We start from the raw sequence: 18,831 nt of genomic DNA on the forward strand, positions 1-18,831 counted from the left end.
AAGATCGGCCAACAAGGAAGTTTAGCAGATAGTGACATGAAAGCTGGGCCAGCCACAGAATGCTGTTAGGAAGACCCATACGGTACAAAGGGGGCACAGACATGCTGGGAACCCCCAACACCAAGAGTTCACACACATGCTACTCTTGGAACAGTTCACACACATGCTACTCTTTGAAGAGCTCGCACACATGCTACTCTGAACTCTGGCTCCTGCTGAACACCCATGTAAGTGTAAAAGCCCCTCTTTCACTATCCATGGGGCCCTCACCCAGTAAGGTGTCCCTTCCTGGCCTACCCTCTCTCTTCCTCTCCAGCCTTCCCAAATTGGCCATTCTTACTATCTCTTTCTCTTCCCTTTCCTTGTTCCTTTACCTTCCCCCAATAAACCTTCCACATTAAAAAAAAAAAAAAAAAGATGAGGTAGGGAGCTCACACGGTGAAGTTCTCCTCCAGGAAGCAGCGGTTCCGCAGCAGGCCTGCCCAGAGCTGCACGCCGATGATGCCGAAGATGAAGAAGACAAAGAAACAGAGCAGAAGCACGTTCCCCAGCATGGGCAGCGTGTCCAGCAGGAGGTTCACCAGGATCCGCATGCCTGAGAGAAGAGCGGCGGAGAAGCAACAGGAGCAGGTCAAGAATCTGAGGGGTGGCAGGGGGAGAGATGGAGTCTCCGGCTCCAGCTGGGATTTGCCAGAGGACTCCTCCGCGTCGGTCCCTATACCCACAAGGCCAGAAAAATGGCTCTGGGCCCTGATGCACTTCCATAAGATCATGGGTGAAGCAGCAGACCTTTATGGAGCCTTTTTTTTTTTTTGGTAATGAGTGTTACAGGGACAGCCACAGATAGGCTCTCCTTCAGCCCTCACAGTGACTGCAGAAGGCTGACAACATTATCTGTTTTATATAGGAGATTCAAAGAACTGACTGGAGTCCCACAGCTAAGAAGCAGAAGTTTAAACTGTTGCCTGGTAGAGAGTCTAACCCTCTTCCTGTGACCAAGCCTTTTACCCCCGTGCTTGCTCTTCTGGAAACAATGGACAAGTACCTATTCATCCGCCAGCCCGCTGTGGAGCTGTCCAGACCATTTCTCACCCAAGAGTCACTCCCCTGCTCCAGGCAGTCTCAGCAGCTCCTAGTCAAGGCTGCCTTAGGATTGTATGTTACACAGTCCTAAGAGGTCTTATTTGCATCAACATCTAACCCTAATGAATATTCATCTGTTTACCTTCCTGTCCTGTCTACTGGGCTGTATGTGCCCGGGGACAAGGTCTATGTCTGAGTCGCCTCAGCATCCCCAGAAGCCATCAGGGCCTAACCCAGAAGATAGGCTTCATCGGTGTTTGTTGGATGACTGCTGGTGAACAAGAGTGGAGAGGAGTGGAAGGTTGGAGAGGGGAGGAGTGAAGAGTGAGGACAAGCAGGAGAGTTGGTCCTGTTGGGTTTTGATTTATCCCAGTGTGATGCTGAGGTGGTTATTAATGAGGATAATTATCATGGATTTGCATCACGAACTCAGCGTGGAGTGATTTCCAATCAATAATTAATGTCCACCCCCGTCTTCCCTCCCCACAAAACTAGGTCAGCGTCCACCCAGGAAAAGCAATGGGGCTCGCTGGCGGGCTGTGTCATCCAACAGGGCCAAGGCTCAGCACCCCACTGCTCTACATCCGCCCCCCCAACATGGGAACAAAGGGTGTACACTGGCGGAGACAAGGCAACAGAACAGGTCCTCACACGCTCCCCAAAATGGATCAAAGGACTTAAGTTAGCCAACTGCAGGCCTTTCTGGGACTGCAACCATTCATTCATGTATGCATGCTTGCACGCATACGCCAAGCAGCAGATTGCCAGCACAATGCTGAGACTTCCCCCTCAGAGCTCACGTCACGGCCCAGCAGCAGGGGCCAGGGACAGCAGTGTTGAGCAAAAGGACCACTGCCAAGGATGCATCTGTAGGGAGGATGAGGTGGAGGTGGGCCCTGAAGGATGTGAAGGATCTGCCAGAGGGGCTGAGGGGAGAAAGGCCTGGGGTTACTGTGGAGGGGTCCAAGGAGTTGCAGGGAAGTTGCGTAGATGACTAGTCAAAGGCCTGTGTCACTGTCACCAGCAGATCTCTGAGCAGACACAGCCCTGGAGTGCCTCTGGGCTCTGGGAAGTACAGTCCTAGAGACCACACAGGGACAGTGGATGGAGAGAAACCTGGACCAGAACTACCCTGAGGAAGCTGCAGGCTCCTCTCACTCTGAACACTGCCCGAGACTCACTGACACTCACTAACTAGCAACGCGCCAGCCTGGCTGCTCCTGGCTGCTCCCAAGGGTGGCCTTTGTTGCTCAATTAATTACATTTCCCTTGTTCTCCAGGATATTGAAATTCTGAGCTGCCAGTTACTTTCCCTGAACAGTAGCCCTTTCCCTCTGTTTCCCCTGCCCAGGGGCCCAGCTCCCCTCACAGGGTTCCCTGGGCAGGGGAGTCTGGGGGGCTACAGGGGCAAGGTGTAATTAGGTAATTAGGAATTTAGCACAAATTGAATTCATCCATGGCTGCCCAGGGAGTTGGGACCACAGGATTAGGAGTCAGGCAAGGCCCTGAGGAGCCTGGCTAAGCCTTCTTCACATACTTGGTGTAGGAAGTAGTCAAGACCGGGAGGACACTGACGCTCTTCCTCCGGTGCCCTGATGCCAGGCACATGAGAAAGAAGAGGTTGGAAGAAGCAAAAGAGAAGCACAGACAGAGCAGTAGAAAGAAACGAAGATGGGCCGGGCGGTGGTGGCGCACGCCTTTAATCCCAGCACTCGGGAGGCAGAGGCAGGCGGATCTCTGTGAGTTCGAGGCCAGGCTGGACCGATAGCCTCCAAAACAATACAGAGAAACCCTGTCTCGTAAAACCAAAAGAAAAAAAGAAAAAAAAAAAAAGAAACGAAGACGGTGGGGGGGGGATGAAGACATGGGAGAGAGGGACAGAGGGAAGGGTAGATGAAGGAGCCATCTTCAGACTTCTCTATATGCTCTTGCTCCTCCTCCAAGCAGTCTCCCTGGGTTCTCACCATTCCCAGTCAAAATTACCCATCCTCAACTTCCGCTGCTCCCATCACACGTTCCCTCTCTTAGGCGGGGCTTACTTTGGGTTAGAAGCCAGGTGGCCCTTGATGGAGTGAGGCTGTCAGTGGCCCCAAGAGTGTAGCTAAGGACCTGTTCCCCAGCCAATAGGAGATAGAGGACACAGGACACCTGATGTAGACCTGTCCCTGGTGGCAGCCAGCACAGACCAGATGAAGAGGTCCTAGTCCTAGCTGGATAGCAAGTCATACTCCTCTGGGGCCACAATGGCTATAGTAGCCTTATTTATAGGCAGGCAGTTCCCATGTGCACACATGCTTTTGATTCAAGAGCTTACATACACACTTACACACACACACACACACACACACACACACACTCCCTCCCTCTCTCCCTCCCCCCTCTCTGTCTCTCTCTGTCTCTCTCTGTCTCTCTCTCTCTCTCTCTCTCTCTCTCTCCTCCTCCTCCTCCTCCTTCTTCTTCTTCAACTCAGCCCATAGCCCACTCCGAATGTTCCTATCAGGCCATCCCTGGGTCCACTCCCAGAAGCAGGCCTGCTCACGCCACTTTAGACCCCAGCTTCCTGCTTACCTCCTGGCCAGCACATACTCAGAAGGGCATCTCACTCCTTTGGTTCTCTCTGTCCTGGGGTCTCCTCTTCTGGTCCCTGGGAATGGGCTGGTGCCTGACCTGAGCCCACTCTTCCTGAGTCACGGCGACTTCCATAGGTTCAGAGCTCCACTGCTCTGAATCTAACTTCTGGACCCAGGCAAGTCTGCATGCAAGGTGCACATTCCGCAGTCCTGCCTGGGTCCTGCCCAGAGCAACAGCTCAGAGAACGAGCGGCTGATGGTAGGGGCTGGAGGGATGACTCAGCAGTCAAGAGCACTGGCTGCTCTTCCAGAGGACAGGGTTTGATTCCCAGCACCCACATAGCAGCTCACAACCGTCTGTAACTCCAGTTCCAGGAGATCTGATACCCACTCCTGCCCTTCATAGGTATCTGGCACACCACACACACACACACACACACACACACACACACACACAGAGTGCACAGACATGCATGCAGGCAAAACACACATACAGACGAAAATAAACTTTTAAAGAAAGATAGAGTGGTAGGTAAATAGATTTTCCCCCTCCAAGGCTACTAACAAGAAACCTGACACCACCATACATTGCTCTAAGTCCCAGGAACTCATCAGCTTAAAAAAAAAAAAAGAAAAGAAAAGAAAAGAAATCAAACCAGATGAGGCCAGATGTGGTATGAATAGTTGCAATTCCTCTACTTAGGGCAGCTGAGGGGGTAGGTGGCCTCAAGTTTGAGGCCAGCCTGAGCTACAGAGGAAAAACCCATCTCAAACATTAACTAATTAATTAAACTAAACTAAAAAAAAAAACAAAAACAAAGCTCCATGCCCCATGAAGCACACTTGTTCTCAAGCCTGATGCGTGTGTACATCTGCCCGTTTGTCCAGGGCACTAACTGTGAAGCCCTGTGAACCAGGAAAGAGTTGGGGCCGCCAGTCAGGATCAGGGGACTTCTGGGCATGAAATGGGGACCAGAAAAGCAAGATTACTCTGAGCAAAGTGGCAAAGGAAGTGAGGAGGCGTGTCTGCACTGCCGAGCTTCGGGCAGCAGGAGCAAAGGTCTGGAGAACAGAGCAGGCCAGGGCAGAAGAGGCCCCTGGGAAACAGCCCACAGGATCCTGGGTAAATGCCCAGTGAATGCCCCATTGCACGAGCTCCTGTCTTTACGGAGGACAGGCTCCTGGGCTCTGTGACCAGGAGGGCAATGGTGGCCACACAATGGCTTGGGTGGGACCCACAGGAGTGGACTCCCTGTCCTCAGCCTCACGGCTGAGGCTGCCCCAGACACTCTAAGCCTCCTCCGCAGCTGTCAGCGCATCTGATGCCTCCGCCCCTGCCTGGCCATGCTTGCCCTCCATTGCAGTGAGCTACAGGACAGCGGTGCCAGGTGTGGATGACACAGAGGGGTGTGAAGACACGGGGAGGATTCTGAAGATACTGGGAAGGTGGGACCCAGAGATGAGGCATAGGATGTGGGAGGAGGGAGGGAGTCGGGTACAGATAGAAGGTTTGGGGTCACAGAGCAGCTATCAGTGGAGATGGGAATCTAGACATGTGGCATTTGGGGGGCCTCACTGTCCATCCTCACAGAGTTGCTTCATTGGGCTCGGAGTAGTGTGGGGTTCAGGAGAGAGGGGTCTGGCCTAGGGGCGTGACATGAGTAGCATCAGGGGAGATGGTCTAGATGACATCAAAACTGGTACCATGGTGGCAAATTCCAGGCAGGGAAATGAATACAACAGCTCCACCCCAAGCCTGAGAGATGGAGACCCCAGAGCAGACCCTCTGCTTCAAGAGAACCTGGGAGGCCATGGAGGCCATGGCAAGAAGGAGCTACACTTCCTAGCGGGCATCTCCTCTCCAGGCCCAAGGTGCTCCACAGACAGGAGCTGTCAAGCCAGATTAGCCCGGCCACTCTGCCAGGCCAGTTCAAGCAGAAATCACAGGACATGTGCCAGCCTCAGCCAGGGGCACGACCCATTGCCGGGGGCAGGGAGAGGCTAGCGGAGAAAGAGGTGTGCCACGGCTGTGGCCGGGCCCCCAAGGCTGCATACTTTCTGATCCCGCCAGGTTGGCGGAGGGCACCGAACAGCCAGGAGAGGAAAGTGCTGAGCGCAAGGAGAAGCCGTCTGCTGCCCTGCCATTGCCAAGCCAACTAATCAGAGGCACCACAGGGGCCAGGGAGGCCGGGCCAGGCAGCAGACGGTTGGACTGCCAGGGTCACAATTGCTGGCACCGGCCCATCCTGGAAGGGGCCTGTAGGTTGAAGGCAGACACCGAGTCACAGAGCACCCTGCCTTCTTCATTCCACAGGCCTTGAGACCCTCCCCCAGAGCAGTGTGTGCCCACCCACAGCGTCTCAAACAACACTCGTCCTCCCAAGGACCTGTCACCCTCTTCTGGGAAGTCTCCTCAAAGCATCTGCGGTGCCTTAGCCCTGACCCCTGGGCCCTGGCCCACCACCTGGGGCTCGAGTGTCAGCCAGTGATGAGGGCTACAGATGAGCCTTTGCTTTGACCCTATACCTATCCCTGGGCCTGGCACAGTGGCCCCCAGAAATACTACTTCAGATGAGGAGCGATCAAGAGGCCAGAACACTGACCTACTCCTACACCTGTGTCCTGTCAACACTCCTAGAACAAGGCTTAGTACTTGACCCTGAACTGACTACTCTGATCCCACCCCCAGCATGTCCTACAATCCCCAGGTTCCCACCAGGCATCTGGCCAGATGTTCTCCACACTGCTCTTCAGAGAAGACAGCAGCTCTTGGCAGTCAGGTACCTCATCTCCCTCCCTCCCTTCCTCCGTCCCTCCCTCTCTCCCTCACTCCCACAGTCTGTAGGCTTTTAAACCCCAAGAAGAGAGAGTCCATATGGACCAAGGACAGAAAGCCTTGGGATCCCGGATGTACCCAGAATTCCTCCTGCCTTCCCTCAAGCCCAAGGAACCACACACTCCAGAGAAAGCAACAAAATGCCCATGTCAGTTCTGACCCACAGTTTTTTCTTTCTCCGAGGTCCTGTCCTAAATAAAACTCCCTAGGTCCTTCCAAGAAGGGCACCTGGGTCTTCCTGTCCCTTCTTAACATAGCTGAGCTGACAGTGATCCAGTTGGGACCCTATCTGGATAGGAGGGGCGAAAGCAGACCTGGGGACCAGAGAGGTACATCCCCTGTACTTGCTTCTGCCACACCTCAGTCAACAGAAAGCTCAGCACCCCAAAACTGAGTCTCCAATTCCCCAGCTGTAAAGGGGACATCACACAATCCTAATAGCCTATAACTTATTAGAAGATGGAGTAACAGCCCTGTGAGGCAGCGCTTGATAAACTCCAGCCGTTTGTCAGTAAATCCCACATGTAAGCCACCCCCTCCTGCTATGTTCCTCTGTCTTTGAGTCCTCCAACAAGGGAGCAGAGATAACTGTACCAATTTCCATCCTGTCGTTTAGGCAAAATGGCGTGGCGTGCATGGAGAACTATCTGAGGCGGTGAGTGATGGGTAACACACTCGTACCCCTCCCAGCATGCAGTTTCCTGAGCTGCCACGGCAGCCCCAGGATGTCTCAGTGTCACGCTCTGTCTGCAGGAATACCCGCCCTCACCCTGAGACCTCCGAGTCCTGGATGGGCTCTTCTAAGACCAGCCTCTACAACTATGTCCCCCAAGACCCCGGGTCCTCATCACAGAACCCCTCATCGCCTCTCCCACCTGACATCCTGCAGGAAGTCCTTCAAGCACACCATGTCGTTTCAGCCACACAACAGGACAGAGATTAGAAAGACCAACTCCACTTTCTAGTTGGGGGACTCAAAGACAGAGCAGACAGGGTTTGCTGAACCGGAACCAGGGGCTGACAGCACAGTAGGGAGACCTGAGGCTGGGGGTCCCAGCAGAACTGCCGACATTACTCCCGCCCCGTCCACAGGTGCCTTGAAGCACAACCTTTGCCCCTGTGGGAAGGTAGGTTGTGGCAGAGCCCGCAATTGTAAGCCCAAGAACAGCTCAGGACCCTGGAGGTTGTGAGACACCCTTGTAACAGCCTAGCCTGGAGTGCAATACCTAGCTGCAGCATGCTCTGTGCTCCGTGGTGACTGCCCAGGTTTCTAACTGGAGGCAAAAACCAATTTTTCTCTTTGGAAGGAGTCAACCAATGGGGCCCAGGGAAACGCTGTGGCTACTTAGAGGAGGCAGAGACAGAGGCAGGCCGAGGGGGCTGGTGGCAGGACACGGGCTTACAGATGGCCCAGGCCCACCAGGCTAAGACGCAGAGGAGAGCAGTGAGTGATGAGCGGCTGCAGAGTGAAGAACCAGAGCCCAGCCTCCCACCTCTCTCCTCCGCTGTCCCCCATCTCCTGTCGCTCGCCCGTCAAAGGCGGGAACTGAGAAGGAAACTGCAGGGGAGGGCTGAAGGGACATATTTTGGAGAATTCTGTGATGAGAGCCCTGATTTCTGGGTCCCCTACCCACCTCATACAAAGCTGAGAACCGTAGGAACTAATCCAGCTCTTCTGCTCCGTGCCAGCAGGGAAACTGAGGCCCACGTCACAGCAGAGTGGAGAACAGGACTTGCACTCTCTGACCCCCAGTTGAGTCTCTCTAGGTGATCATGTTGGGGCTCTTTCCTCCACTACATTTTTTAAGGTTCTGGTATCCTTCCTCCCTGATTTCCGGATTAATTACTGATCATTTGACTGCCCAGTGCTGGCTCTCTAGCTCGCCATCTAGTGGTGAAACATAGAGCTGCAGGCTACTGCTGAACACATCCCAAGGCGGACACAGCTAAGGAGCCCAGGCCCCTCTCTGGTCACTATTACCTGGTGACTCCTAGAGGAAAACAGGGCAGTCAGGGACATAGAAGGCTTCCCTGCAGACTGAGGGGCTGAGATGCTGGACTTCAGGGACTCCCATTTTCTAACTGTCACACACTCCTGGGGCTCATCTAGAGAAGGTGAATTCAAGCCAGGCGTGGCGGCACACTCTTTTGGCCCTAGCACTCAGGAGGCAGAGGCTGGCAGATGTCTGTGAATTCAAGGACAGCCTGATCCACTAAGTTCCGGGAAAGCCAGGGCTATGTAGAGAGACCCTGCCTCAAAATAAAAACAAGAAGAAGGGAGAGGCAATGATGGAAAAAGAGAAGAAGGAAGAGGAGAGGGGAGGAGGAGGAGGAGGGGGGAGGAGGGTAAAGAGGAGAGGGAATGAGGAAGAGGAGAGAGAGGAAGAAGAAAGGGAAGAGGGGAAGGAGGAACGGGGGAGGGAAGTTGTTCATCCTACGGTCATTTCCCTGGAACACAGCTGCTTACTCAATCTGCAAGTATTTTGGATCCTGGGATCTCATGCTGTCAGCATCTCCACAATGCTGGACTCTGAGAGAGGTGCCCATCAGCTGAGAGGACACCCAAGGGCTCCCAGGGGGGCATTAGCTGTTAAAAGTGTGGAAAGGCTTGGAGCCTCCCTTGGCTATCTGCACACAGAGCCTCAGTAATTGGAACTTCCAGAAACACGGAGATGCCGGGCTTAAGACTGACCCTTGCCCTGCCCTGCTCCAGAGAATAGGCAAACTTGGGGCATGGAGTAACCACCTCAGTCCCAAGCCATTTAACAAGCTCTGTACACAGCCATCCAGGGTGGCCCAGGTTCCGCATATGCTCCTAGGAGAGGCAGACACCATGACAGGGTACATTTACGTTTCCTCAAGTGCATACCCATTTACATGCACACACATGTGCACATGTGTTCTCCTGTGAGTTCATACAGTGTCTCCATATCCACACACAGAAGTCCAGAAAACTTCTAACAAGAGAAAGACCCACACCCTACATGTCAGTCCCATCCCTTTGGGCCTTCTCCCATTCACTCCCATTCCTCCGCATGGCTGTCCCATGCCTGTAAGATCCCAGGCACGATAGACCATGATGTGAGATCCTGTACTAATGCCCTGTGGATGACACCCTGCCACCTGCCCCTTGCATCCAAAGTGACCAGGCCTGTAGGCTCCACGACAGGAACACAGCTGTACTTAAGGCAGCTACAACTGCTGTTCCCAGGACAGAAAAAGAAGCATTACAGGTGAGACCAGGAGAGCAGGGCCCCTGCTGCATGCTCTCAATGCTCCATGCCTCCCCTTCGTGGTTCAGAGCTAATGCTAATAATGACTCTTGGGCCTAGGCTGGGCTCAGGAGTACGTCCTCCCTCCCTCTGCCCTGCCCAGCCTTAGCCATCGCTTCCTAATCACTGGAGAAGCTTCAGTGACCAGCTCACCCCACTCTCCTGGCAGGGCTGTGGCTGGAACTCTCCTGATGACCTCTCCTGTCCCCTCCAGCCTCAGCCCCACTCCCTGATCTTTATCTGGTTCCTGCAGCAGCCAGTACCTGGCATTCCCAACAGTCAGAAGCTAGTTAGTGGCTTCATGGCTCTGGCCATGCCCCGCTCCCCTTTGCCTCACTGGTCTTTCCCACTGCCAGCTAATCCCCAGGTTTCATGGGTCTCAGCTCAGGCGCCCATCCCCATCCTGCATCCTAAGCTTGGAGGGGCCCAGGCACTGTCCATGACTTAGCAGCACAGGAGGACAGATAGACATGCTTATTGAACACGTGCATCTCACATATGTTTGAGAGTTTCCTCCCATGGTTCTGAGCACTGAGGGTTGAGATCCACCATGTGGTGGGCTGAGGAGATAGCTCAGTAGGGAAAGTGCTTGCCTCACAAGCATGAGGACCGGAGTTCTAAGCCCCAGGATTCATGTAAAGGTCAGGTTATCCTAGAAGCCTGCCTGTAATTCTAGCCCTTGGAAGGCAGAAACAGAACAAACTGGCTAGCCACCAAAGCTGCGTCACCAAGCTCTGGGTTCAGTTAAGAAACTCTCTCTCTCTCTCTCTCTCTCTCTCTCTCTCTCTCTCTCTCTCTCTCTCTCTCTCTCTCTCTCTCTCTCTCTCTCTCTCTTCCCTTACTCCCCTACCTTCCCCCAATAAACTTTTCACATTAAAAAAGGAAAGAAAGAAACTATGTCTCAGATAATAAGTAGAAAGTGATCCAGGAAGGCTCTTTGACATCAGCCTCAGGCCTCCATGCATGCAGGCATGTACGGACACACACACACACACACACACACACACACACGTGCATGCAGATGCACATACACACATGCACACTTAGCACGCATACACAAGAAGAAGAAAAGAAAGAACAGCTCCTGGCCTTCCCAAACAGATCTGAAAGTCCTAAGCCCAAATCCTCTTCCTTCCTTCCCTACCTCTTCCCACTCCTAACATAGGGCATGGAGGAGGCATCCTACATCTGCTACTGGCTGGCAGTGCATCCTTGAGAAGCGAACCATGTCTTAAAGGCTGCTTCTTCATCCTCCAAATAAGAATAACCCAGATCCCTCCCTAGGTGATTGTAAGGCTCAAAACATCAAAGGAATACAGACTAGGCAATGCAGAGCAGACCCCGGGGCTTGTAGATGCAAGGCAACCTCTCAATTTAAGATGGGTATAGAATGGATGGACAGGTATATAAGCGGATGAGTGGGTAGATGGATAGATGGATGGATAAGTAGGTGGATAGGTGGAAAGTGGGGTAAATGGGTAGATAGGTGTGTGGGTGAGATGATAGACAGACAGACAGACAGACAGACAGACAGACAGACAGAAGTGGACAAATGTGTGAGTGCATGGTTAGTAGATAGATACAGATGAGTGGGTATGTGAGTGGATGGGTGGATGGATGGATGGATGGATAGATGGATGGATGGGCAAAGGGTAAATGGATGGAAAGGTGGCTGGGAAGATGAGGAAATAGTCCTAAGGGAAAATAGGTGACAGACTCAAGTTCTAAGCCTGCCATGGCTGGCTTCCCAGTGAAGCACTAAGCTCATTCTCCCTCATTATCCCAGAGCAGTCAGACTTCCCAAGTGCTGAAATCCAAGTTATCTGAGGACTCAGAGGCATCAAGACCCCCTCCCTAGCACTCCTGGGCACCACATGCTGGCCCATGAGTTCAGTGGGAGCAAGGGTGTCCAGCAACGTGAGCATAGATCTGGCCCAGGAAGGAACTGTGGGTAAATAAACAGGCCGAGCTGGGCAGCAGTGACGGGCGAGCAGGGAGGTCCAACTCACTGGGTACACGGTTGATGGCTTTGAGGGGCCTCAGGACGCGCACAGTGCGGATGGCTGACAGGTTGATGTTCTGAAGGTCCAGAGAGTATTCGACCATCCTATGAAGAAAAGAGAGAATGAGGGACATTATAGAAAGTGCTCGGGACCAGGTCCCAGGCTGGGACCATGTAGCCACCCACACTCCCTAGAAGATTGAGGAAAGGGACCAAGATCCAGCTACGATGGATCTCAGTCTCTTCTGTAAGCAGGGTTAGCAACAGCAAGACTGCCTGTCACAGGGACTCTGCAGGTAAAGTCAGGGGCAGGAAGAAGGAACAGAGACTGGTCCCTCCTATAGAGCCAGCCCCATGCCAAGTGGCTCCTGCCCTCTAGGCCCTACCCATCTGACCAATGAACTATGTCAGTTCTGCTTCTAGAGCTTCTCTTCCAGTGTGGATGCTTGGCCATCAGACTAAACCAGAGAACTGAGGGACCTCAGGCTGGTACCACATGGAAACCGGGTGTCACTGATATATCAATAATAGCTTACAGAGCCTCCACCAGAGATAGGGTCCTAAGAGGGGCCCACCAAGCCAAGGGAGGGCCAAAGTCCCAGTAGGAAAGCAAGAGGGTAAGAGATGATGTTACGGGCTTGGGTCACCTTTGATGAGGCTGGAGCCAAGCATCTCACGAGGCAGAGAGCAATCTCTGGCCCACATCACACCAGCCTGGGCATCTTGTGCCACATCTCAAAGACATGGTAGGTGTTCTGTATTCTTAGAGTACTAAGTAGCCCTGGATAGCTCAACTACACTTCAGGCTCACAGACACTCCCCAGCCAGCCAAGACCTTCACTCGGGTGTCTCTTCTGCCTGGAGGAACCATCCCCACATCTGTGATGAAATCACACTTGTGCCCTGGAAGCTTTGCCTCACCGAGTCCAGAGTGCATCAGACCAATGTCAGTACTATGGACCCAAGATGTCTAAAACCCCAGCCCTGCCGGACGGGGTGACTCAAACAAAGAGACAGCCTTGGAGCTTCATACTGCCCTAGTCCTCTCTCCAGCCTCACCCCATACCCTACTCCTCATTCCACTCGCCCTGCAATGCTTTGCGGGCAGTTGCCTCTTCCAGGGAGCCTTCCCAGATCTCACACAGAGCAGACCTTGAAGACCCATACAATGGTCTGCACATGGGTCAGATGCCTCCCGCCGAGGCACCACTGTCCTCTCCCTCACTGAAAGATCCCCTCAACAACCGGCCTCAGGTATCACTCAGCAGAGCCTCCCCCATCCCACCATGGCTGCCAGCTCCACATGTCAGCAGGGTGGGTGGGAAATGAAGGCTTTCCCACACACCCAATAAACCTGTCCAACTGTTGTGAGCCGCCACCCCCTCCTGTCGCTTGAGGAGTAACTGAGCGAAAGCTGCCTCACCTGGGATGCCCCGGTCCCTCCCCGACTCTTGTCCATACCTAACACCCCGCAGGCTCCGCTCAGTGTGCACAAACCCCACAAGCCCACACCTAAGGTGCTCATCCACTCACACACTCACTTGTGGACACCCTCACACACACACACACACACACACACACTCCTGCTTTAGCCTAGATTCAGATAGGGGTAACAGCAAAGGAAAGTGACAGAGATTAGAATCAGAGACAAAGATCCGAGCAGGGGTGGGAGAAGAGAGAGGAGGGAAAGGCACAGGGCAGCAGGCGGCAGGGAGGTGAGACTGAGGCCTGGCCACGGGGGAAGACGAGGGGGCCCCGAGCAGGCAGCAGGAGGAGGCTGCATGAGGGTTCCATGCGTGGGTGAGCCGAACTGTCATTTTCATATTGTGTAGAAAGCTCTCCCAGCAGCTCGGGGATGCTTATGACGGAGGCACTGTGGGGGCGGCACATGCTCTCTCTCTCTCTCTCACACACACACACACACACACACACACACACACACACACACACACACTTGGGTGTTCACCTTGGCATGTTTTTCTCTGGCACACGCACTCACGCACACAAACACACACACACCCTGGGCACGACGAGCTGCCTGCAGCATTCACCCACTCCATAGACCCTCCTCCTGCTGACCTAGGTTCTCTGGATTTGGTCATGAGGAAGGTGCAGTGTACATTCTGCTTCGGGTATGGGAAAAGGACTGTGCCCAAAACCCTAGGTGGCATACCTGCCTAGTGCAGGACACAGGGGAAACGGAGCCATTCCTACCCCTGGGAAATAAAAAAAAAAGAACCAATGCAGGCTTGAGAGGTTGGGGTAGACAGAAAATCGGGGGCTGTTGGAGGGCTGTTCTGGGCCCTATCCTGCTGATCCCTTATGTTCCTCTGCCTGAGTACACACACAAACACACACACTCACACACACACACAAGTGCAGCCTGCCTCTGTCAACCTTAGGGAAAGCCCTGCTCTAGAGCAACCTCAGCAGGGAGTCCCCAGGACACCCCTGCCTGTCCCTGACTCCAGGCCCCACATGGACACATGCCCCACTCTCTCCCCTCCAGAGCCCCACAGCCTGGATGATCAACACTGAGCAAAGCCAGAGCCTGGGATAAGGCTGCCCTGAGAGGCTCAGCATCTTGGCGAGAAACTGCTCGTCTTCCACAACCAGGGAGAAGAGACAGGCTCCTTGGATGCTGGACAGCATGTGGGCTGAAGCTGGTTATCACCAAGGCCCACGATTACCCAGTTAGTAAACAACAGTGGTGAACACCTCCTCACAGTGGGAAGTTGATCGGAATCACAGGCTGGGCCTCAGACTCAGCTCCCTAGAAGAGCCAGAGCAGCCGCAGCCCAGAAGTAGTCAGAAGCTCGGATGGAGAAGACTCAGATAGACATTGCGCTAGCCCCGCCTCTTCCCCCCACCCTGACCCTGGCCCTCCAGTCTCGAGATAGGAGCACACCCTCTACAATGAGCCGCAAAATTTCCTCAGACGGTCAGTGCATCCCTCAGGCTCTCCAATAAAAAAAAAAAACCCACCCCCATGAGACTTCTTGTAGAATTTAATATCACAATCTGAATTCCAAGCTTCCTGACAGCCCATTGAAAAGGGAAAACATGATACTACCAAGTTTATAACACATGAACCAACTAGACACTAGGGCTTTGCGCAGTTTCTCCTAAGCCTTCTTCAACGCCCCATGACCTTACTGGGACATTCTGCTACAGCTATGTTTCCTGTCTCGGGGAGGAGTACGGTCTAAATTCATTTGGTGTATAAGAAGCACATATTAGGTGCACAAGAAGCACACATTAGATGCACGATGATCTAAATTCATTTGGGGATAAGAAGCACGCATTGGGTGCACAGTGGAGGCTGGACACGTGTGGGAGGGGCAGGGAAGAGCGCTTGACTGGGGGGCAGGACTGTGTGTTGAAGTCTCCACCCTGAGAACCTCACCATCCTGACAGAGACTCTTGCACAAGCAAGTCCAACCTGGGGCAGCTGCTGACACCTCTACCATCCCTGCTGAGACTGCATCACTGTCCCTTTCTCCTGACAGCTGCAACAGCCGCCCTCCTGTTCTCCCGTCTCCTGCTTCCCCCTCCTCCCAGCCCAAGCACATCACAAATCTAAACCTCCAACGGAGCTGTGCTTCCTTAAAACTGCTCTCAGGAAAACACCCGGGCCCTGACCACAGCCCTCAAGGCCCCCACAGTCTGGCCTTGCCCCTCATCCCTGCTCCTACCTTCAGTGACCCAGGTGCCAAGCCAGGCTCATGGGGCACCTTAGGCAGCCCCCCCACTCTATGGCACAGAGCCCTCCCCTCCTTTCTCTCTTCTTCCATGAAGGCTCATTTCACTCCTGTCCATGTACAAAATCCACCATCACCCCCTGTCCTGAGTCCTCACAGTCCACAATTCCTGGTTGGGATGGACTCCCCTCTTCTGGGTCAAGGTTTCAGGCTGCTCATTTATTCAAGAACTATCCAGCAACCACGGAAAGGGAGGGAAAGTGAAGAGCCAGTGTGGACTGTTCGGGGCAGTCCAGCTATGACCCCATCCAGGAGCCCCAAGATAACAGAGATGCCTAGGTACTGGGGCAGCAAGGCTGGGCTGCAGCACAGAGGCCAAGGGCTTGTCCAGCGTGTGCAAAGCCATGGTTTCTATTCCCAGCGTGGGGTGCAGGGAGGTGGGTGACAGCAGTGGCACCTGCAGCATCCCACACACATGCTGTGGCCCTAGGAATGCCTCCCGTCTCTGACCTTCACGCCCAGCTTCACCTGCTGGCCACACTCTGGAGATGCTCAGGAAACCAACCTATCGTGAGAACACCACCACCCACTCTGTGCCCAAGGCCACCTGAAATACAAAAGCCATCCCCTCCTCCTGTCACTATGAAAGTGGTCTCTGGACCCCCGTCCTAGCTCCTAACCAGGTGAAAACGAAACTGCTGAATGGGTGACTTCCCTCAGGCCCCAAGTAAGACATCACTTTCAAGAGTGAGAAATTAGTTCCTAATTACACAGTTACTTTAATCACACAGTTTCAGTGCTAACCGTCTTTAAGGAAAAAAAAAGTCAACAACTCCCCTCTCCTCCTGCCAGCTCCCAAACACCTAACTGGGCTCTGGAACTACTCCAGGAGAAGAGGGACTGTCCTCCCTGAGTAGCTGGGCTCGGTGGGGGTCAGGTGTGAAGAAACAGATAAGGCGAGGTGGGCTGCTTGGGGCATCTTCTACGATCCCTGATAAAGAGCCCCTTCCTGTAACTCCGGGCTCCGGGAGAGGCCCGGGATTGCTCAGATGGAGACATGTCCCCCCTGGCTTGGTCACTGTCACGGGGGCAGAATGGGCCCCTTCCTGGAGACGCCCCTTCCTAAATACGTGGCCTGGGGACTGGAGGCACTGAGGACCACTTTGCCTTGGTGTGGCCCGAGGATTGCACCATGGCAGAAGGCCGAGGAAGAGCAGCAGTGGCTGGGCCCTGGGCTGGGGCAGCTCTGCCCTCCAGTCTGCACAGTTTCCTCCCCTGAGGCTTGAGGGATAAGGAGTCTGGAAGCCTTGGGTTTCTGCCACCTGTCACTCAGGCTGAGCACTCAGCAGCCACTAAGTAGACACATACATCCCCAGGTAAACGCTCCCACGGTTGATTACTGCATCTATTATCTGCAGAAGTTGGGGCCCAGAGGACACAGCCAGGTGTGGAAGAACCTACCCCTACCCCATCTCATCACAGATCGCCAGCTCCTCTCCCTCAACTGGCCCAGTGACCACAACACAAACAGCAAGTGAGATGGCCAGCAGCCTTGGAGGCAGTGTTGTCCAGTGGTCAGAACATGTTATTTGGTTCTGGTCCCAGATCACTCTCAGGACACCCAATGACCTTGAATGAGACATTCAATGGAACCAGATTCTAACACAGACTCAGGGCTTGGAACAGAGCCTGGCATGAGGAAGGGACAGTAAGTATGAGCCATCATGAGTTTCCTTAGCTTCTTCAGCTCACCCTTTGCCCACAAGTCACACATATACTCAGGTAGGAAGGCCCAGGCCATAATTTCGGAAGTCCTCTGGCCTCATCGCCAGCACTGCCCACTACCCACTGTACTCCAATATCTGGCAACAACTCCAGGGGTCCCAGACCCCTTTGGTCCTCCAGTCTTTGTATCTAAAGAACCCTTTCTGGCTTTCCCAGGCCCACCACCATGCTGAGCTGAATTCTCCCACCTTGTGAACCACTGTTGCTTACTCTGCATGCCTCAGGGTCCCAGCCAGGTCCCCAGCACTGAGCCCATGCAGGCTCCCTCTGAGAGCTTGTCAAATAAATAGCTTGAAGAACAAGATGAAAAAAAAAGAGCCTTTGAAGCAACACGGAATACCTGGGGTGTGTCTTTCCAGAAAACACCTGCCCAGGGCTGGCATCTATGTCTGCTCCCTCAGTCTCTGGGAGGGTCCCTTGGGGGCTTTCTTAAGATGTAGTAGAAGGTGGGGTCTGTGGCAGGGAAGATGTGATGCTGGGGATGGTGGATCATGGGTCAGGAGGCAGTTGAAGGTGGACCCAGCCTGTGTCACTTGACAACTAGACCATCAGCTTGGGACACTGGCCTGACACCCAGCACACAGTAGGGGTTTGGGTGGAGCGTGTGCAGCGAAATAGAGAAGCAAAGCAAGGAGACACCAAGAGAATAACACTGTGGCTCTTAGCAGTCATGGTGATGTCACCCATTGTTGCGGTCAGTGTATATCCCTTCCAAAGTCACATATTAAAATTCTAATGCCTAAAAGCATGGGATGAGGAGGCGGGGTTCTTGGAGTATTTCAGGGTGAAACTGTTGCCCTTATAGACTAAACCAAAGAGAACTATTCACCCCTCATCCTCGAGGATGCACCAAGGAAACACATCTGTGAGATGGTGGACCCTCACCAGGCTCCATTGACATTGGAGTCTCTCTCTGGACTGGGGATATGGATCTGTTGTTTATAACAATAGCTCCTGAACCCAGGCAGCCTGTAGTATTTCCTTACAGCATGCCTGTACTAAGATACCCACAGTTCCTCACGCCAAGTCTCCAAGTCCAGGAGGCTGGAAGTGGTTAAGCCCACTTGACTACTAAGGACAGTGAATATGACTGAGTGAACCCCAGATCATAGTTCAGGGGGGCTCTGCATGAGGAAGGACAGCTACAAAGTCTTAGGGTGGGTTGCAAAGACAGACCCGGGAGGGTGGGAACCTATGTGGCTCTGGGAACTCATTGGTCAAGAACTCAAGACTCTCCCACTGCCGGCCTGCATAAAGCGCTCTGCTACCCTCGTCTTTGGTAGGATCGTGGGATAAATGCATGGTGCTCAGGTAAACTATGCATGCTGTTTGTTTTGTTTTGTAGACAGTCTTCCTTTATGGCTCAAACTCTCAGTGGCATTTCTACCTCAGCCTCGCAAGTGCTAGGTTCATAGACATGAGCCGAGCCCCATGCCGCACTCAGTAATGCCTGATTGTTTTGTTGTACCTGTGTCTTTGTATTGTGTGCATTTGTGTTCCCATGTGTGCGTGTGAAAGCCTGTGCCTGATGCCGGGGGTCCTCGTTGAGTGCTCTCCGCCCTTACTCATTGAGGCAAGTTCT

At 53.5% G+C, this 18,831-nt stretch overlaps 1 protein-coding gene across 3 annotated transcripts in view; it reads right to left on the reverse strand.

The window, feature by feature from the left end:
- Cacna1i (calcium voltage-gated channel subunit alpha1 I) overlaps positions 1-18,831 on the reverse strand; it is a 110,873-nt gene that overhangs the window by 52,144 nt on the left and 39,898 nt on the right. For all 3 annotated transcript variants that reach the window (XM_040754106.1, XM_005067001.4, XM_040754107.1), the window contains exons 5-6: positions 11,771-11,868; positions 436-595 (exon numbers count right to left, since the gene is read on the reverse strand). In XM_040754106.1, the coding sequence (XP_040610040.1) occupies positions 436-595; positions 11,771-11,868 (258 nt within the window). The remainder of the gene's footprint in view (positions 1-435; positions 596-11,770; positions 11,869-18,831) is intronic.

The sequence above is a fragment of the Mesocricetus auratus genome, unplaced genomic scaffold (assembly GCF_017639785.1).
Source record: "Mesocricetus auratus isolate SY011 unplaced genomic scaffold, BCM_Maur_2.0 Super-Scaffold_100010, whole genome shotgun sequence".
Classification (NCBI taxonomy): domain Eukaryota; kingdom Metazoa; phylum Chordata; class Mammalia; order Rodentia; family Cricetidae; genus Mesocricetus; species Mesocricetus auratus.